The sequence below is a fragment of the Brassica rapa genome, chromosome A03, assembly GCF_000309985.2.
Source record: "Brassica rapa cultivar Chiifu-401-42 chromosome A03, CAAS_Brap_v3.01, whole genome shotgun sequence".
Taxonomy (NCBI): domain Eukaryota; kingdom Viridiplantae; phylum Streptophyta; class Magnoliopsida; order Brassicales; family Brassicaceae; genus Brassica; species Brassica rapa.
The window spans coordinates 5,283,421-5,304,744 of record NC_024797.2 but is presented as its reverse complement, the minus strand read 5'-3'; the positions used below and the strand labels follow the sequence as shown (position 1 = coordinate 5,304,744).

Here is a 21,324-nt window from a genome sequence, read left to right as displayed (position 1 = left end):
TAATGTGTACAATTAATTAAGCAACAACTCGAAATATATGTTTTTTTTTCACTTTTTTGGTAAAATGCACCGGTTGTTTTTTTTGTCATTTTTTTTTTGAAATTTAGGACGGACATGTCAGCCACATATATTATGTAAGATGACTACGTGATTTATTCTTCGAGTCTCTCCCATGTTTTGCATAACAAAATTCAATCATATTCATTTTCAGGTGGTTATACCTCAATTCAATCATAGTAAAAAAAAAACTGCATTTGATACGACAAAACAATGTGGAGTACTATGCCCTATTAAATTCTCCAAGCCTTTTGTAGAGCTTAGACAGCAACTCCCGGCAAATTTCAGGAGACGTGCAAGGGCCACACATGAGGTATACAACGTTTCCTAGAGGCCGCATGAAGATTCCATCTTCCCTGAGCATCTGTAAAAGAGACTTTGCGTACAACGAAGCATACCTAAAACACACGCAGAGCAAAACACAAACCATATGAGATACCAAAAGTCTGGTTCTTCAAGACAATGCTTTTTAAAAGAGATTCAGTAGATCTTTACCCGGAGTTGGAAGCATCTACTTTAAGTTCTAGAGCGAAAAGGGTTCCTAATACAACCACCCTTTGAACCGCAGAGTGACATGATATTTGTTGCACCAGTTCTTCATCCCACAGCTGCACAAAAACACGTGTATAGTTGAAACCCATTTAAAGTTGTTTATATTTTGTCTTAGTACCTCTCTTAAGATTCCTTCTTGTGGAATGATGTTATGGTTAGTCTCTGGATCTTTAAACCATTCGATGGCTTTGGCGGCTGTTGAGCATCCCATAGCATGAGCTGAGTATGAGTGACCATGAAGCAGTGCTTCAAGCTACAACCAATAAAGAGCATTAGATATCTTCAAGCGGAAGAAGAAGAAAAAAGCATGAAGGTGGTTCTTCTACTTTTCTTACCTTTGAGTCTCCAGAAAATGAATCAAACACAGCATCTGTGGCAAGAGTGACAGCCAAAGGAATCATTCCACCAGTCATCAGTTTGGCGAAGCAAGCTATGTCCGGTTTGCAACCGAGAAGTTCGGCAGTAGTCTTTGGTAATATCATTGTAACTTTGTTAGCAGAATGAAAATATATAACACAAGATGACAAAAAATTAAAGTAACAGGTTACTACTACCTCTACTCCAAGACGCCAGAAACCTGTGAACACTTCATCGAAAATGACTGGAATTTTTCTGTTCCTGCACTCGTTGACCAGAACTCGTTGGAAGAGAGGATCAACCATGTGCATTCCCCCAGCACCATGGATCACTGCAGATACAATCAGCCACCTTAATAAAATAGTAGTTTGAATCTAGCAATTTAGATAGCAAGATGCTAAGCCTTACTGAATATCTGAAGTCATACTCATACTTATGGATATACTATCATAGTCATACCTGGTTCTATTATCAGTGCTCCAACATGGGCGGATTGTGTAATTCCAGAATACTCTTGTAGCTGTTTTGATACATAGGTCGAATAGATTGTTGCAAGCATTGATGTGTCTCTACTCTTGTCGAAAATCTCATCACGAGTGCTGAAGGCTGTAAGAGTATGGGAGTACTAAATCACACAGCTAAAATATATGTAAAGGAGGATAACAGAGAGAGGAGAGGAAATGATGATATTTACTTCCATATTCTTCTGGGGTGATTTCAGAAAAACTTTCAGGGAGGGAGAGATTCCAAGCTCCATTGGAGAGAAAAACAGTAGGAGGATCCAGAAACAGGCCTCTTCCAGTATACCTACAAATACAAAGATAGATGCCAAAACTAATCAAAGGAAAGCAAGACGATGTGAATATTCATCCTTCAGGGATGATATTTCTATCTAAGCAATACAATGGGCTGGTAAGCTGGTTACTTTACAGTTACACATACATGCAAGTTAGAGACCTCTCACATTGGTGTATGAGATGCAGATGATCCAAGAATTAAGATGAATTTTGTTTGCAAAATTCTATAGAATTTTTTTAAATTAAGAATCATAAAAAGCGAAAAAGAAAAAACTCCGTACCACGGCTGTTGGAGGAAGCCTGTATAAGGTGATGGTGCTTGTGCTTCCATTGCTCCTAAAGTATCCCCATGGTAAGACCCCCTAAGAGCTAGGACCTAAAAATACAACACACAGTTCAGTAAGTACACACTGTTTAAGTATAACTTACACTAACAGATACAACATTAAAGCGTCTAAGTATCATTGAGCACCAGCAAGATAATTTTACCTTAACCACAATATGCTTTTCCTCATCTCTACCCTCAGAAAATTCCAATAGGGTCTCGTGATCAACACAAAACTTACGAAACGCCATCTTCAAGGCAATTTCTATTGCTGTGGATCCATTATCCGAGAAGTATATTCGAGAAGCCCAGCCTACATGCATAAAACTAATTAGCTCTCCCACCAATGCTTGAAAAAAAAAATAGAAACAATGTGAAAGAAGAAACCTTTTCCAACTCCATCTAATAAGAGCTCAGCACATTTCAAGGCGGGTTCATATACATTCTCAGGGAACATAACATGCCCGAACCTAGCAGCAGTGTAACCCATTTCTCTAGCAAGCTCAGCCTGAAACCGCCTAAAGAAAATTTCAAAATAAACTTCAGAAGATTCACCAAAACGAAAGATAAGCATTAAGATACAAAACAATAGGCACAGATGACCTGGAAAGCAGGATCTGGCCCCTGTGTCCACCAGCTAGCACAAGCATCAAACTGCTGGGTAATAGAATCGTTACCAGAACCCTGAAAATGACGAAAGTGGCAAAGTTCTAGATGAGCTAAAAAAAAGTGGGACGTGTTAAAAAAAGGATCTTTGCATACAAACCTTGTATACTGAAAAGTTTTCACCACAGCGAGAGTCAATAACCGTCACAGTTTCTTCAGGCACAAGTTTATGCTGAGTAAACGGCCACCAGAAAACCTCTCCCGCCTGCTTCGCCATGCCGTTTAATCTCTCCACTCTCTCCACATAAGCTGATACCATAACCTCTTTCAAAGCCTTAAACACACCATCGGATTCCACAAACCAGTCGATAAGATCATCTGACGGGTCTTTAGGAACAGGCGGAAGCACAAGCACAGGGACTCTATAGTATTCAAACAAGAACAACTATGAGACTAGGAATCAAAAGCATATAAACACTGATAAAGAACACTGAAAAAAATTACTTGTTCCTCAGATATGACGTTAATGGAACTTCATTAACAAGGCCATGATCCTCAAAGACAACAGCAGCAACGTCGTATCCTCGAAGTTTTAGACTTTCGTAAGCTGCAATGGTCCCGGAGATACCACCGAGCCTACCGTCTCCGACGAGAACTCCAGGTAATCTAAAAGGCCTAAATAAAGGAAAACAAAACTAACATGAGTAAGATATATAACCAAATTTATCTCCTATGTGTTGCCTATAATCTCAAAGGAGAAACCAATGTTGTAATAAGGCGGGCTGCTAAATCGGTTATAACTGAAAATGATTTTTCTGAAAATTGGTCTAGACAGAAGCTCAGGGATTAATCTTCTATAAATTGTTTAATTACTGTCTAAGAGCATCTCCAACCTCACTGCTGCAAAATAGAGTGGATTATGCAGTTGTGAAAAAACAAAAAACGCATTACTACATATATGTTTGTTCACAACAGCATAATCCACTCCATTTTACAGTAAATTTTGCAGTGGAGTTGGAGATGCTCTAACAAATTTTTGAATTTGGGATTAACCACTTGAATTTGGGAATAACCAGTATTCTAAAAATCGGTATAGGCTAGGCCTAGTCGGCAAAATTAGACCTAAACTAAATGATTTTTCTAAAAATTGGTAGTCTCTAGACTGTGCCTAGATGCCAGCTCAGGATTAATCTTCTATAATTTGTTTAATTACCGCCTAACCATTTCTTAACCGCACATAAAAAACCAAACTACATACTTCCTAGCAATTTCTTGAACATAGGGAACAACTGTTACCTGTAGAGGTCGCACTGAAGAGAACCCGATGGGCCTGGACTCGCCACTCCACCGGCAGTCTCCACCAAACATAGAAGATTAGTTTCACTTCCACACTCCATCTCCTCCCTCAAACACTGCTCCACCATCTTCAACACGACGGAGTCTTCCACCGGCGCGTTTTCCCTCTCCGCCGCTAAATGCGGGGAGATAGCCGCCTCCCAAGCAAACAGCGTCTTGCAAGATAGCTCCGCCGCGGCCGTGGTGACTACCTTCTCCTCCAAGAAGTTCAAATCGCGCATTCCAATATTCTCTCTGGTTCCGCTGCGGGGGAGTGAAGAGCGGAGGACGGAGTTGGAGACGGAGAGAGGAACGCGGAGACGGAGGGAGAGGGAAGCGAGTTTGGAGAAGACGAAGCGAGAGTCGGAATCGGAAGGGAAGCCGGTTTGTAATGGTTTTAGGTAGAAGAGTTTTGTGGAGTGGGAGGCGGGGGGTGGAGGTTGGAGGAGGAAGGAGGCGGAGATGCCGGTGGAGACGAGGGTTTTGCCGAGGGAAGTGTTGGAGGACCAGATTAAGTAGGTAGGGTGGTTGAGAGGGAGATGGTAATGTGGTGGAGGAGATGGAGAGGTGGAGTTGAGCCTGATGTGGTGACGGAGACGGTGGCGGTGGCGGAGGAGAGTGGCTGTTACCCGTAACATTGTGAGTGGGAGACGGAGAGAGGAAAGAGAAGTGACTGAGAAAAAAATTGTCGTTGGGTTATTCAACTATGTCTAGCGGGATCCAAGCTAGGGATGATAAGTCGGTTAGGTTAGGCTGGGTTTGGTTTGGTTTGGTTCGGTTTGACTTCTTTTTTTTTAGAATTTCTGGATTTTGAAAACAGATCCATCATAACTTGGTTCTATTTGAGGATTCTGGATTCTTTTCTCCTTTTTTTAGCTAGGAGGATTCTGGGTTCTACAGAATTGTATCTGAAATCCAGTTATAGTTTAGTTTGATTTTGACAAAATATCATATACAAAAACAGTAATTAATCTATTTCTAATATATTTCAGTTTTATATGTATATATCAGCTTTTAATAAATTTTGATTAGTTCATTTTATTTTCAAATTTTGATTTTTTTTGTTTCAATTTTTGTTTGATTTTTTTTTTCTACTTTGGTTCATGAGTTATCAAAAGGTTGGATATATAGTTTTGTTATTTCTGTTTATCACTTAATCAAGAAAATTAAAAAACAATTATGCATATTCTAAAATTGTACTACATTTTTTTTTCAAATTTTAATGATTTTTACTGTAAAAATGCAAACACAACTAGAGAAAATATGATTATTCATTTTTACGTTTTAAAAGAAGATTCTGGACTGAGAAGAAAGTTGCTTTACGGCAACTTTGGTTTTTAGTTGTATTTTCTCATGTCATTTTTTTTTGGACCGAAGGCATTATTTTCTCATGTACACACACTTATATATAAGAAACTATATTTGCTTAAAACTATATATTACATAGACTATTGTCATGAGATTACACTTGGAAGCTTTATCTTGGATTTGTGGTAAATAGTTGTTGCGGGCGAGACAAACATCGAAATATTTGCATTGTCATAGTCCCTACGGACCTGGTCCCGCCTCTTAAACTTAGTCATCTTTGATGAACGTAGTTTGGAAGATGAAGATCCATATATTAAAAAGTCAAAATAATAGATATTTCTTGTAGTATAAGATCAGATAACCAAGTCCCAAATGTTTGTACGGGCAAGTTGAAGATCACCGCCCCTCATTACCGAAGTGGCTAATTGCCACGATCATGTGGTTACCGGATGGCAAATGATGAAATGATCCATTTATCAACTTTCATGAAACTGGTTATGCCGAGAAGTGATATCTTACACCAAGTAGGTATAGGGTGTAACCTAATGTGGTGGCGGAAATGCCTGAGACGGTGGCTACGGGAATTACTATCGGTGGGAAACTGAACTGAACAGAGATAGTAGGGCTTTAGAGTCAGAAGTGAGTGGAGCTAGAAACTGACGTTGGCGTGTGATGAGCACAAACTAATTAGATTAATGGGCTGGAGCCATAGTCTTGTTTACATCTGTGCTTATTGTGTGTATCACCTGGTAGGAATGTTTAAAATAATTATTCGCATCTTAAAACGTATAATAATTTTTCAACAATTCTCCTTTTGTAGAATCCAAACGCGGATATCCAATAGAGAATATGATTACGTTTATAATTAACAAATTGATATGTTGAAACGTTTACGTTTTAAATGTCTACCACAACGCTTTCCGTGTCATGAATCACTGCATGATAAACCAATCCCTGGATGATTCCACCTAGCAAGACGTATATTATATTTGCACTGCCAAGATCCCTCATCTGGTAATTTCACTGCCAAAAACGTAACCATCTTTGATAAACGTAACCATCAATAATAGAAAAATGCATGTGACAAGTTAATAAAGAAGAACTCTAAATAAGGTGATGTGGCAAATAACTACGTTCCATTATGTCAGCCAGTATGTCACTTCGATCGTCAAAGCAATATAGTACATAATCATTAATCAAAAACATGAATAGGAACATTTATTTTGTTTCTCATATTTTAAAGTGCTATATCTGGATTTTGGACTTTAAATGGTAAAGAAAAATTAAAGTTTACACTAAAATGTATGTATCTTCTAAATTTTAAGAATGGCTTATGGCATGAGCTGAGAGTGCTTTTGCAGTAGTTTTTTTCTCTTTGTTAAGAAATTAGGGTTCTGATTAGTGTTAGTGTTATAATTTTTAAATTTACAATAATACAACTACAATTTGTGAGAAAAAGTTGGTTTGAGTCCTAAGTTTAATGAGCCGGGCCTGCCTGAGGAGACAATAAAGGAGCCCACGTGATGAGGCGAAGGAGAGAAGATCCAAAGCCACGGCTAAAATGGTTTGATTCCACTTCATATTTCAAAAAAAATAAATGCGCGGGTGAAGAACACGCGCAGTGACGGTGAGCACAAGGAATCTGCGGACTAGGAAGAAGCATATGCCCCACTTGATCATGATCATGATGATGATATATGCCACCATACCGTGGGAGAAAATTTAAATATATTCACATTTCAATTTTTTCATTAAATAAAAATAGCCAAAAACCGCCACGTGGATCACTACCTGGCGTTACAGAAGCATCGCATCTTCTAGTTCTTAGCCCAGAAACAAAAACAAAAAAAAAAAACAAATTCCTCGAAAATAAAAAGATTTTATATTTTTTTTTCTTCCTCTCCTCATCAAATCAAAAACCAAGATAGATCAGAGGCTCGAAGCGTGATTCTTCTTCATCATATTCAAATCGAGATTCGTATTTCTTCTCCGATATTGAAGGTAAATCGATTCCTCTCTCTCTCTGTAGCAGATGATGATTACCGTTAGATTGATTCGTGTTATTGCATGTCTTTCTCCAGAGAAAACTGGTGAAGATTCGATGGAGAATCGCTCCAACGAAATCTAAGAAGCTAGAATCTGCGAGGATTTGAGTTTTTCCATGTGCAGCAGTAATCGCGTAATCAGATTCGCCATGGATTCCGGTTCCGTGAACTCATCTTCCGTCACTAGCCCAGGCTCCAGCTTGAACGACGAGCCGCACCGAGTCAAGTTCCTCTGCAGCTTCCTCGGCAGCATATTGCCTCGTCCTCAGGACGGGAAGCTGAGGTACGTAGGCGGGGAGACGAGGATCGTGAGCGTGACGAGGGACGTTAGCTACGAGGAGCTGATGAGCAAGATGAGGGAGCTTTACGAGGACGCTGCCGTTTTGAAGTACCAGCAGCCTGATGAGGATCTCGATGCATTGGTTTCCGTTGTGAATGATGATGACGTGGTGAATATGATGGAGGAGTATGATAAGTTAGGCTCCGGGGACGGGTTCACTAGGCTGAGGATCTTTCTGTTTTCGTCTCCTGAGATGGATGGTTCCTCGGGGTATGATGATCAGAGGGAGTCTGAGAGGAGATACGTTGATGCTCTTAATAATTTGGTTGAGGGGACGGATTTTAGGAAGGTGCAGCAGTATCCTGACTCGCCGAGGTTCAATCTGAATAATGACGATTTTTCGATGGTGGAACCTTTTAATCAGCTGGCTATTGAGAGTGGAGGTGGTGGAAGTCAGAGGGGGAACGAGATACCTGTTGCTCAGTATAATAATCTTCACCAGCTAAGGATTCCTCGTGTGGGTTCGGGGCAGATGATTGCAGCGAGGTATGGTGATGTAGAAGGCACATGGAGTCCTTACTATTCTCCTCGGCATCATGGTCATTTTCAGGAGTTTCCGTCTTCGCCTTCGTCTGCTCGTTACCGGATGCCGTATGGGGAAGTTCTTGATAAGGGGTTTGATAGAATGCCTGAGGATTACGCGAGGCCGGGGCATCATCCTTTATATGAGCACCAGGGACAGGTTCCTGATAACGTGGTGTGGGTCCCGGCTGGAGCTACGCCGCTTGAGAGTAAAGGAGGTTTTCCTGGGAATGTGCTTCACGGTGGTCCAAGTGGCTATGAAGGGGGTGGTAATATATGCGAGAGCTGTCGTGTACCGTTTCATAAGAACCATCAGCCGTTTGATCAAGCTAATGGATTTCAACCGGTTCCTTCTGCTCATTGTGCACAGTGTCCGCCCAACAGGGAAACTTTTATGCTTAACGCAGACCCAAAGCCTCCTACTCCTCATGGGGCTTATGCAAATGAGACTTTCGGGCATGAAAGAGGATGGATAGGTCAACAACAGGTGAATCCTAATCCTAATCCTAATCCTCCACGTATTGATGAGGGGAGGCCACTTTTATCTAATGTTGGAAGACCAAGTGATCATTACACTCTTGATGGTCCTGGGATGAATTATCCTTTTGGCCATCGACCTGGACCCGAAATTTCCAATGAAGGGTTTCATGATAAACCTCTTGGTGGCATTCCCTTGAACCCGTCCAACCCTTCTGCTGAGGAACGTGGGTTTCACTATGGGAATAATCTGTATGCTCCAGGACCTGAAAGCATCCACTCAGCAAGTCATAGCCACATCTACCCGCAGCAAAATATTTGGCAGAACGTTCCAAACCATATAAGTGGTGCTCCAGGCTTGCCTATGCAGCAAGTTAATGGCACAGCCAATCAAAATGCTATCAGGAATCCGATGGACAGTGCTTCTAGATATTCTATTGGAGTGGAGAATCAAAGTGTTTTAGTCGGTTCTCCACAAAACATTTCAGGATTTGATGCAATGTCTTCTCCTGGCCAGCCTTACTACCCAAATCCTCATTTTCAAGATAGAGCTTTCCCTTTAGACCCAAATTGGGTGCCTTCTGAGAACCAGGCTGTGCGTAGCGAATATCTGCAGGGGCTTAAGCCTTTGACAGGGCCCATGCTACAGACAAACCTCGATGGTGCACCAGTTATGCAGACACCAGATTATGTTGAAGTGGTGAGGCCCGTGGAAAGCAAGGTTGCTCAGGTAGGTGAACACATTAACTGTGTTGATACTGGTGTTTCAGACGGTGTTCCTTGCCTAGATAAACATCAACCCTTAGCTGAAGGAAAGAATGATATGGTAGAAGTTAGTCCTTCTGCTGCTGCTCCTCCTGAAGGGGCGGAGCTATCAGTCGAGCGTTTGAGTTTCTTGCCCGAGTTGATGGAATCGGTGAAGAGGGCGGCACTTGAAGGAGCTGCTGAGGTGAAAGCTCATCCAGAAGAAGCGAATGACCCTGTGAGGCCAGAATTGGTGGAAAACGAATCAGAGCATGTGGTGAGTATCATGAGATTTGAACTTGTTATGAGGACCTTAGGATATAATCCTTTTGTCTGATCCTGCAACAACATATTTTTTTTCAGAATGCTCAAGTCGAACATGAGGACTCTGATAGCGACAATCCAAACAATTTTAAGATTGAGCCAACAAAGGCGGAGGCTGAAGCTCTATCTAGAGGACTTCAGGTTTTGTATAATTTTACTTTGTTTAAAAAAAACAACACATTTGCCCCTTTTTTTTTGTCCTTTTGACTGTGTTATATCACCTTGTTCGTCTAGACTATAAAAAACGATGATCTGGAGGAGATTCGAGAGTTAGGTTCTGGAACGTATGGATCTGTTTACCATGGCAAATGGAAAGGCTCAGATGTTGCAATAAAGAGAATAAAAGCAAGTTGTTTTGCAGGAAAACCTTCTGAAAGGGAACGTTTGGTAATATTGATTTCCTTTATTATCAGTTGGCTTTGAACATATTCATCAAAGTTAACTCCAGTATTATTCTCTTTCTTTTGCAGATAGAAGATTTTTGGAAAGAAGCTCTGCTACTGAGCTCATTGCATCACCCGAACGTTGTGTCTTTCTATGGGATAGTTCGTGATGGTCCTGATGGTTCTCTAGCAACTGTTGCTGAGTTCATGGTTAACGGATCTTTGAAACAGTTCTTGCAGAAGAAAGACAGGTAAAAGGATTTACAGTCATTGAATATTATACTAATTTTACAGAGTATCCAAATATCTGATATCTTATTGGTTGACTCATCCAGAACTATTGATCGTCGCAAAAGACTCATCATAGCCATGGATACTGCTTTTGGGATGGAGTATTTACACGGAAAGAACATAGTTCATTTCGATTTGAAGTGCGAGAATCTTCTAGTGAACATGAGAGATCCTCAGCGTCCTGTGTGCAAGGTTAGGTTTTTGATCATCTCATCTCCCACATAATGAGAACCAAGCTTATATATATTTCTGACTTATCCATCTCTCTCTCCAGATCGGTGATTTGGGTTTATCTAAGGTGAAACAGAAGACTTTAGTGTCTGGAGGTGTTCGCGGAACATTGCCATGGATGGCACCGGAGCTCTTGAGTGGCAAAAGTAACATGGTCTCTGAAAAGGTATAACCAATCTCTTATAAAGTCTGTATATTTTTTTCCTTAACACAATCGCACAGCCACTAACCAAACCTGTATCTCTCTGTGTCAGATCGATGTTTACTCGTTTGGGATTGTAATGTGGGAATTGCTCACTGGTGAAGAGCCTTACGCAGATATGCACTGTGCTTCTATAATAGGTAACCAACTAAAACTTTCTTGCTCTACTAAAACATACATGGTTACTACTCACGATTGATTCATGAGATTGGTGTTTAATTTATTACAGGAGGTATAGTGAATAATACATTGCGTCCGAAAATCCCACAGTGGTGTGATCCAGAGTGGAAAGGATTGATGGAAAGTTGTTGGGCATCTGAGCCAACAGAGAGACCATCCTTTGCTGATATATCACAGAAGCTCAGGAATATGGCTGCTGCTATGAATTTGAAATAAACAAATAAAAAAGAAGAATAAAGGTGATTGTTGATGATGATGAAGAAAAAGAAGATGGCGATGGTGCAGGGCTTCTATTTACTTTGGGTTTTTATAAAAAGTATAGTTAAGCCTATTTTAAGTTACCACTTGGTTTTGCGGTTGGAACGCGAATACTAGCGTTTTTATGGGTATATATATAAGTTAAAATCTTGAATTTAGAGGATTTTTTTATGGATCAAGCAATGTGTTAGTTACTGCACTTGAGGATCATTGAGCTCTCTGTCTCTGGTTCATATTGTTTTCTTCTTTCTATTGGGGTGTATATAAAACTTGTGGTTGCAGACAAGTTACACGTTTAGATTAGTCTTTCCTTCTTTGTAATGGTTAAGAAGGATAATAATAATATTTTGTTCTTTAAAAATCCAGAGATGGATACATGAACTATTAGTCCTTCAAAGATCTGCCTATGGTGGATCTTCATATTGCATTCTCGGTGAGATAAGAAGATTACAAAGCATATAAGCAGTTGATCTCTTCTCTTTGATTTTTGCATTATGGGTGTGTGATTGAAACGTTATTTGTGAAAGATTGGTAGACGTCCACAGGCATGAAGTCTATTCATGGAATCTCCTCTTCCCTACTTACAATCCCACGTAAGTTTAGTTTTCTGAATATTTATAGGAAAGCAAGTGTTGATGATGGCTTAGCTAAAATGGCTAGACATAATTCCTAAACCATCGCAGTCCTTGTAATCTTGAGTGTTGTATAACTGAAGTATCCAAGTTGACAACCAAAAGAAAAAGAACCAGTGTGTTAGTCATGCATAAGGTGTAATGGAACTCTCGCTGGGTCGGTATTTTGGACCAGTGGCCAGGAGGTTTGAGTCCACTAAGATCACTCATATTTATTGCATTCAGAAGACTCGGACTTTAGTCCCGTAAGATGAATCACTTAACCATTGAACCACAATGAATTGGTTACTAGTTAAGAAGTTACATAAGTCATAAACGTTACTAAAAAAAATAGTAATGCTTGTTTGACAATTAAAAATAACATGGTCTGAGAAGCTCCCTAAAACGTGGTCGTCTACCACAAAAGTTCCCAAGATTCGAACAAACCCAACCCAACCCACAAACTAAACAAAGAAATTAGTGTTGTATAGAGATGAGGTTAGGTAATGGATTAAAGGGTCCAACGACACACTTGAGGGATAGCAACAAAGTTTGACAGGACTGCAATCCTTTCAATATCTCTGTCTCAAATAGTTAGTAACTTATTAGGTTTGACTTATTAATGATTTGTTTGATTCTTAATTAATAAATACCGTAAATTATTCTAATAAACAATTGTACTGATAGAAAAGTCAGCCCCTTGCATGTACCAAAGATTTTCTTAATTTCTTGTCAATTAAATACTCTGCAAGTGAAGTAGGAGAAGAATTAAAGCATGACATTATCAACTCCGATGTCGTATCGTCCTTGTTCACAGAACAGATTCTTCTAACCAATTTCCAGTTTTAATATAGGAAAATTATACAAAATCTTGTGTTAATCATTTGGACCATGGACTTAACAAATATTATGTTATCTATCGACCTTCAAAATGACGAACCGTCCAAGAAAGGAGTTTTATTTGTATTTTTTGTTAAGAGTCAATATGTGATGTATGAATGATGTATACCATATAATACGGAAGCAAATTAAGTAAAGTGTGTATAAGACTACAAGCTTTATGAGTACACTATAAGTAATGGTTGAATTCTGAAAAAATAGTCGTATTAGTATCTAGTATTATAAGGCAAGTGCGAGGTTAAAATACGTGACACCATTTAAGAAACCAATGTCTCTTCTACAACATATACACATATACGGTATGTTTTTGTTTAATTATGACCTCTTATAACTTATAAGTCTTTAATTACAACACCTAACACGCGCTAATGACATTTTTCATATCCCAAACTCACACGTACACACCCACACGTACCATATTTATATACTACTCTTTAATAAAATTATATGAGCCGATAGCATACAGTTCATCAAATAAATATTATAAATGAAATATAATGTCTAAAGCTGCATACATATAAAAGGACAACAATCATTTACCGTCTCATTGCAAAGGAAGTTACGTACGGTATTGTGTTAGTCAACCCAAGTGACGTGATGATGAGTGACACTTTTCTTGGATTAGTTTTTTGCTGGTAAAAAGAAAATATTCGTTATAATATAAAACTGGTAAACTGAATTCTTATCTTGAATTTTTTTGGAGGAGGGGGAATAACAGAGATTTTACGAGGAAAAATAAAGGCCACATCATAAAAAGGAAATCTACAAGTGAAAATATGTTATTAATTTTTTATTTTTTAATCATATTATAAACTACATCACCTTTTAATTTATTAATTGTAGTGGAACGTATTTACTCAAAGTTATGATCCTATTAAATTTGTTGTTTGGTTTGTTGCTATGTCTTATAAACTCTTCTAATATGTTGATAACTTGCCATTAGACTTTATCCTAAGGCTTAAAATGTTTAAGATTTACATATAAGTACAAATGTACAATACATCTGAATTCGAGATTTAGTTGGATCCAATACTTAAAATGTTTTTCTTCCTTAAAATAAAATTTGCTACATGATTATTTTGTTTTTAATACGAGAAACATAAAGAACCCACTAAATGTAATGAATTCAGGAAATAGTAAGAACATAGGTTGTCCTATACAAACATGATAAACTCAAATCAAAGTTAGCATTTAGCAATGACTTTATAAAGCATAGGGATCAAAGTTAAAAATGAATTAGATCGGATGTCGTAGTTTTTTGAAGTATTCGGAATCCGATTCATTCCCTTGGATCGGTAATTTTATAATTCATTTTCATTCGATTTATTTTAGCACTATCTGAATATTTGGTATCCGAGTATCTAATAAATATGTATTTTAACGAGATATTTGATTCAAAATATAAATAAAATAATTTTTAAAATTTTTAAAATCTTAAAAAGTAAATTTAATGAAAAAATATTTCATTATAAAAACTATAATCTCTTAAAATTGTAGTGAAACAAATATTATTAAACTTTTATTTACAGGAATCTTCTTTATAAATAAAGTCAAGTTATCTGCCTGCTTAGGCTATCCACGTCGCTCTGGAGAGGGGGCCTTTTTCACCACGTGTCGACACGCTGAGACGTCGGTGTATCTCACGCGTTTTATTTGTTCCGCTCGTCACTTTACAGATTTGCTGCTTTCTCGGAAGAAAGCACGAGTGGAATGAGTCCATTTATATCCCGAACAACCACGTTATCTCTACCGGTTTATGTTTTAGTATTTTGAGCTTCGCTCCTTAGTTTAAGTACGTTCAATATTCCTGCTTTGTTATTTTTAAAAAAAAATCTGTCTCGTGGTCTCGTGGTCTCGTGGTTGTTCGTTTCTTTTATTAAATAAGACTCTTTTCGTATTAACAATTTACATTGTTCGATTTATTAGTCCCACGCTCAAGTAGCCTTTTCTGTGGCGATCTAGCAGATGAAACTAATCAGACTTGCAAAACACGCAACAAGTTTTCACCTTACGAATGTAAATTTTGGGGTTTATTTTTTTGAAACATGTAGCAAGCGACTGAACCACACTTCTGAGGCTGATACTTTCCAATATTACAGAAACAAAATATCATTAGCGATGATAATAAGAGATTAAGCCACTCTTCTGTCGCATGACCAATATAAAATCCATGTGCTTGATCGAGTGCAGTGTAAATCCCGTTGAATTTTTCAAAACTTTAGATATAAATCTCAGTAGAAGCGACATTATTCCATCTAAGTACATAGTAAAACATCCACTCATGATCATAACAATCTTTACGAGAATTTGTTTATGCTAAGTATTAGATAATGTATACAAATTTCCTCAAAATAAGTTATAAGGAAAACACTAATTCGTGATGCTAAAAACAACTCGGAAAGAATAAATTTGTATACAACTAAAACATTATTTTACATCGCAAAAAAATATTTGGTTTTCAATACAAAGTGATACTTATAAAACCAAGCTAAACGATAACTCAGTTGGTCATAAACGGCACTCCCTATAAAAACTTACGATAAATAATAGTAATGTCTTGGTTAGCTAAACCAAAGACTCCTAAACAATTTAAACCACCAATTTAATTCCTTACGATATATTAATATCTCCAATAAATATTAAAACCTTCAAATGATTTTAAAATTCCAGATATTCTCTTCCTTTTTTGATACGCTACCTAAAAAAATCAAAGGATTGAACGTTAGCAAATTTATATAACTTTCAAAAAGAGTTGCAATGCATATTAAATCAAAAATTAATAACTTAATTTGAAAGGAACATATACAACACCAATCAGAGTTTCGAAATTACAATTCCAACTATACAAAGCAAAACCAAGGAAAGATAAAATAAACCAAACTAACCTGAAAGCTAACCGGGTCTGTACAAAAATAAGTTGTCCAGTCTTTAAAGAAAATAATCTATGATGCTTGCATGCCTTAAAAATAAAAATAAAAATAAAAAAGTAATTCTCATTTCTTTACTTTGTAATTTTTTTTAATTTAATATATGATAAACTATTTCTCCTCTTATATATATTTCAATTCCTCACCCTTTCTCATCCAAAAAAACCAGCAACCTCCAAAAATACCACATATGTGGTAATGTAAAATTCAATCATATATTGCGTTTCCAAGCAACTTATACATACATCAACTTAACATGAATTACAAATTCAATCAGAAATGACTTTTTCAGTTTATTAGACAACTCAACGTACAACACCGGCGCGTAGCGCCGGCAAACCCCTAGTAATATATATTTCCAAGAATATTAAAGAATAATTCTACAATATTTTAAAACTTCCATTAAAAATAATTATGAAACTTTTTAAAAATAATTATACAATATATATAGTATCAACTTTGTATATGTAAATAACTCTAATTAACATATTTACCAAAAACAACATTATACTCTAACAATATATATATATATATATATATATATATATATATATATGTTGGATCATATCGAATATCAGTGTTTTAAATTTATAATATTTGTGACTTTATTCATTTTAATAGTTATTGTATATTATTATTTGATTTGATGTGTACCTTGGATATCTAATTTTTTTTATTAGATCAAAATAGATAACAAAATCAATAAAAATTTACGAATATTTTGCTACTTCTAATAACATCAGACACATGAATAAAGTATAATTTTATGTGTACACTAGTCATTATATGTATATATGCATATATTTAATCACTAACCAGCTCGATTGTTATGTCTTAAAGCTTGGTATTTTTCTAATGCATCGATTCTATGGTTCTGAAAAAGGACAACAAGAAACATTTGTGTTGCTTTTATTGAACTCTGAATTATCTGGTGTCTTCAATCTTTTATTTTTATATTTACTGCATAAAATATTTTATTTTATTGTAAGGAATATTAAATATAAATAATATCAGTTGCTCCTTTTGAAAATTTGATGGCTTCCTCTTGTTATTTTGTTGCATAGTTGTGGTTCCTTAGCTCACTTGATTATTTAACTAACTAATAACTATCTTTTGATAGAATATATTATTTAATAATACGATTTAAACATTTCAAACAACATCTTTGTGATCGATCAAGGCCAATTAGTGTAAGTTGTCTGGTTGTTCCGATCAATTATTGTATTTAGGCTCCTCACTTTTCATTAAGAAAAGTCTTTGAGACCCAATCAGTTTAATTAATTTCCACAGTTTCATCGGCAACATTAATAAATCCTAAATAAACGTTAGAAAATATAACTAAATATAAAAATCATATACCTATAGAATATATATATATATATATTAGAAAAGCAAACTAAATGTTATATTGCGAAGGAATCATATAAATATTTTAGTTACTAGTAAAATAAACTTTACTCACTTTAAAACGCAACTCTTGTATGGTTGGAAAAGCCATTAGCATTTTTAATTAATTGTCGTTGACCTGATTCATGCAAAGTAATTTTGATATATATATTAACCATTTTAGCGGTATATCTAATTATGGTTATAAGAAATTTAAATTAATTTGCAAAGGAAATCTAGATAAATGACATCTGTTAAATTACTATTAGCAAATAACGAAATGGTACCTAAAATTAAAAGGCTTATATAAGAAATTTAATGCATGATTTAGTTGATAGTACTTTCAAAATTGTTTTCATTGAGTATTTTTGTAGATGCTTTTAACGAAAGTTAACATACACGAGGGTATAAAAAAATTAAAAACAAATGTCAAAGTTGCATGGCGGTAATGGAAATCCGTTTAGTTTTTTAATGTCTAAAGAAAATTTCTTTAACAAATTAAAAAGGAATGTTAAAGAAAAAAATCAAACGTGGTTACCTAAACAAGACAACCTTCAAAATGATCAGATTTGTTGATTAAATCGCTAAAACTGAACTTTCTTCTGATATGATCATTGTTTAAGCGATTACACTTCTGAACATTTTCATATTTTCATATTTATATATTTACGTATTCCTATTAGATTCTATTTGAAGTTGAAAATACACCCAGTGCATCTATATTATAGCATCCATATAAACTATATATATTAGTATAGTGTACTCGTATGTGTTATTGTGCATATGTGTAAAAGAAACTATAAGTCAAAGAACAAGAGTTTCTTTTTTCAAAAAAAAAAAGAACATGAGTTTCTAGAATCAAACTAAGAAAGAAATAAACGGCCTAGACATGGAAATAAATGCTTACTTTGAGATGAAGTCAAACTTATTTTGCAAGGAGTCATATAACAGTATATGTTTGGTCTTTCTCGATATCGACGTTTCTCCTTACGGCACACGCATTTTCATACTCATCATGTTACATTTTTTTTTTGAAAATAACTCATCATGTTACATCATCGGTTAATATCTTAGAAGCTTCGTCAAACTGCAGTTTCTATAATTGAGCACTGAGTGTTTTTAACAGAGTCAGTAACCAAGAAACGTTTTATTTAAACGGAAAACTACGTGGTGGGTGAGAGTTGCATGGTTGAAAGAAAAAAACACAATTGAAACACATTGTATTATTCTGCCTTTCTATGGATTGATAATTATAATTATTACTGTCTTACTTCTGCTAGTTCACGTACAATATATTTACTTATAAACAGAATCCCAAATAATGTCGCAGGGGTTTGGTAAGTAGTCTTACTAGTAAGAATTTATTATTTTTCTCAAATTCTTTAGTCAAGAAAAATGGTACTCAAATGTTCATATTTTTCTTCTAAGAAACAAAAAATTTAACATGCTTGAGTTTCTTATTTAGGCCACACATTATGCAAGTTCTGAAAACTCTCTTGGCTATTTACTCAAAATTTTCTGTCATAAGAAAGTCAAGAGCTTGTATACCTTTTCTAACAGAATTCACTTATTCAAACCATTATTATAAAGTTAAGCAAATTATCCAGATTCAAGAGGTACGTCAGAAGTTAAAAATAACTAATTAGCGATGACATTTGATTGGCTATAGAGGGGAACATTTCAACCCAAGTCACGACAAATCAAGGCGATGGTTTTTTCCTGCCCTCTAATTTGATCAGTTAATTAAAATATATAAAGTGCTATACAATTGGACACAATTTCACGCAAGTCTTTCTTTGCGTTAATGATTATTAAAACTGAGACAACTTTCCACATTTTTTAAATAGATAAAGAAAGAAAGGTTAGAAAACTAATCCAAAAAGCAGAAAAAGCAAAAACCCTAGTCCGAAAATAATACAATTAGGGTTGAAGTTGAATTATATTAAAATAAATAGAAGGCCGAGAAGACTTTTTTTATAAACTTTATTATTACATTTTCAGTTATAATAATCATCAATAACACCTTCCTTTTCTCGTCTTTATAAACCATCCCTTCTAAGCATTAGATCATTTCATCATCATCAAACATAATAACACTTCGAAAAAGAAGAGCAACAAGAACAAGAAAAGACAAAAAGATTCGTAAGAAAATGGGAAGAGCTCCATGCTGCGACAAGGCAAACGTGAAAAAAGGGCCATGGTCGCCTGAAGAAGATGTGAAGCTCAAGGACTACATCGACAAATATGGCACTGGTGGCAACTGGATCGCACTGCCTCAGAAAGTTGGTAATAACTACAGTAGAATTTATACTTATCATCAACTGGATCTAGCTTATTTTCACCATGTTTTTTTTTTTTTTTTTCACCATGTTATCATCTAAAACTTATAATCTTAAGAAAAATTTGAACATTTTTATATATCACTTAATTGGATCAATGAAAGATTCACTAAACCAACCCCTTAGATCTTAATCTCTGGTTTGCTACCCCAATTCGTTGTCCTGATTTTAGGGTTTTGTGTGAATCATAGGGTTGAAGAGATGTGGTAAGAGTTGCAGACTGAGATGGCTTAATTACTTAAGACCAAACATCAAACATGGTGGCTTTTCTGAGGAAGAAGATAGTATCATCTTGAGTCTTTACATCAGCATTGGAAGCCGGTAAGTGATTCATCCATATCTTTAAATTCCTATTAATTAGATAACTAAATTAATCAACACATCTTAGTTAATATATAATATATTATTGGGTTCAGAATTGGAGGTAATTTCTGTAAAAACTAAACTTGACCACCTTGTCTTTTTACCTTTTGTCTATGAATCTTATGCTGAAACACATGCAAGCCCATGTTTCAAGCTATGGCACATCTTATAGAATTTAGGGTTTATATTGTCTCTTTCTCCTTGTTTTGGTGTTTTTGGAAGCACCTTCATACATTTACATGAAATATGAAGTTAATTAGTGGTCTATAAAGAAGATAAGATTCCTATAATTAATTGTAATCTTGATTAATGTCATATATGTGCAGGTGGTCTATAATTGCAGCTCAGCTTCCTGGAAGGACAGACAATGATATAAAAAATTACTGGAACACAAAACTGAAGAAGAAGCTGCTCGGAAGACAGAAACAAATGAATCGCCAAGACTCGATTGCTGATTCGAATGAAAACAATATCAGCAGCAACAACAACAAGAGTCCTCAAAATCTTAGTAATTCGGCACTAGAGAGGCTTCAACTTCACATGCAGCTTCAGAATCTACAAAGCCCTTTCTCTAGTTTCTATAACAACCCTATGTTGTGGCCCAAGCTTCATCCACTACTGCAGAGCACTCCTGATCAAAACTCTAAACTTGGATCCCAAGAAAGCTTCCACCCTCTAGGAGTTAACGTTGTTCATCAGAACAATAATATCAAGCTAGCTGAGATCAACGATGGAGTCTCTCCTCTCTATTCAGAGAACGTAGAGCAATCCCTAAACCCTACTCACGGATTTCAACCTAATTTCGTTTTTTCGCAGGATCTTCAGTTAGATAATCATAACATGGACCTTATGAACAGAGGTGGTTCTAAAGAATTGTTTCAAGTGGGCAACGAGTTTGAGCTAACGAACGGTTCGAGTTGGTGGTCGGAGGAAGTCGAGTTAGAGAGGAAAACAATATCGTCGAGTTCTTGGGGATCAGCTTCTGTTCTTGATCAGACGACTGACGGAGTGGTTATGCTTCAAGATTATGGTCAGATGAGCTACCATAGTGTGTAATAATTTATATCATGCATATATACATTTATGTATAATTATAGGAATGGATTATTGATGATTATGTATTATTACGATCATAAGCTTATAGCATGTGTCGAGGGTGAAAGTTTTTTTTTCAAAATATGTTTTTATATGTAACGAGTTGTGGATAATAATGAATTCTACTTTCTTTTCTTTTGTTCTGGAATATAAAACACTTGCATGGATTTAAAAATAATTTCTGACCCATTTCATGATGATATGTAATCTTACAAAGTTTATTGATTAGTCGTGTTTGATAATTTCTGTAGTTGCTAATCATGGATTACTTGACTAGTTACTAATTAAGCCAGGAAATAGTGGGCCTGGCGGTTTTTCATTTCTAAAGGCCCATGCAAAGATGCGAGTAGTTGTTGAGAGTGACATGGC

At 36.1% G+C, this 21,324-nt stretch overlaps 3 protein-coding genes across 3 annotated transcripts; 2 read left to right on the top strand and 1 right to left on the bottom strand.

The window, feature by feature from the left end:
- Nucleotides 1-175: 175 nt before the first annotated feature.
- On the bottom strand, nucleotides 176-6,636 carry LOC103856746 (bifunctional dethiobiotin synthetase/7,8-diamino-pelargonic acid aminotransferase, mitochondrial). The gene is made up of 14 exons (XM_009133871.3): nucleotides 3,991-6,636; nucleotides 3,199-3,369; nucleotides 2,855-3,116; nucleotides 2,692-2,772; nucleotides 2,476-2,596; nucleotides 2,253-2,401; nucleotides 2,045-2,139; nucleotides 1,661-1,773; nucleotides 1,426-1,572; nucleotides 1,164-1,297; nucleotides 945-1,076; nucleotides 728-862; nucleotides 553-665; nucleotides 176-455 (listed from the first exon to the last, which is right to left on the bottom strand). The coding sequence occupies exons 1-14, from the start codon at nucleotides 4,665-4,667 to the stop codon at nucleotides 281-283; spliced, it is 2,505 nt and encodes an 834-aa protein (XP_009132119.2). The 5' UTR covers nucleotides 4,668-6,636; the 3' UTR covers nucleotides 176-280.
- Nucleotides 6,637-7,131: 495 nt separating this feature from the next.
- LOC103856744 lies at nucleotides 7,132-11,695 on the top strand. The gene is made up of 9 exons (XM_009133870.3): nucleotides 7,132-7,338; nucleotides 7,419-9,742; nucleotides 9,829-9,930; nucleotides 10,024-10,176; nucleotides 10,260-10,423; nucleotides 10,508-10,655; nucleotides 10,738-10,860; nucleotides 10,949-11,036; nucleotides 11,126-11,695. The coding sequence occupies exons 2-9, from the start codon at nucleotides 7,499-7,501 to the stop codon at nucleotides 11,290-11,292; spliced, it is 3,189 nt and encodes a 1,062-aa protein (XP_009132118.1). The 5' UTR covers nucleotides 7,132-7,338; nucleotides 7,419-7,498; the 3' UTR covers nucleotides 11,293-11,695.
- Nucleotides 11,696-12,916: 1,221 nt separating this feature from the next.
- Nucleotides 12,917-21,090, top strand: LOC103856743 (transcription factor MYB36). The gene is made up of 3 exons (XM_009133869.3): nucleotides 12,917-19,444; nucleotides 19,689-19,818; nucleotides 20,187-21,090. The coding sequence occupies exons 1-3, from the start codon at nucleotides 19,309-19,311 to the stop codon at nucleotides 20,914-20,916; spliced, it is 996 nt and encodes a 331-aa protein (XP_009132117.1). The 5' UTR covers nucleotides 12,917-19,308; the 3' UTR covers nucleotides 20,917-21,090.
- The last annotated feature ends 234 nt before the right edge of the window (nucleotides 21,091-21,324 follow it).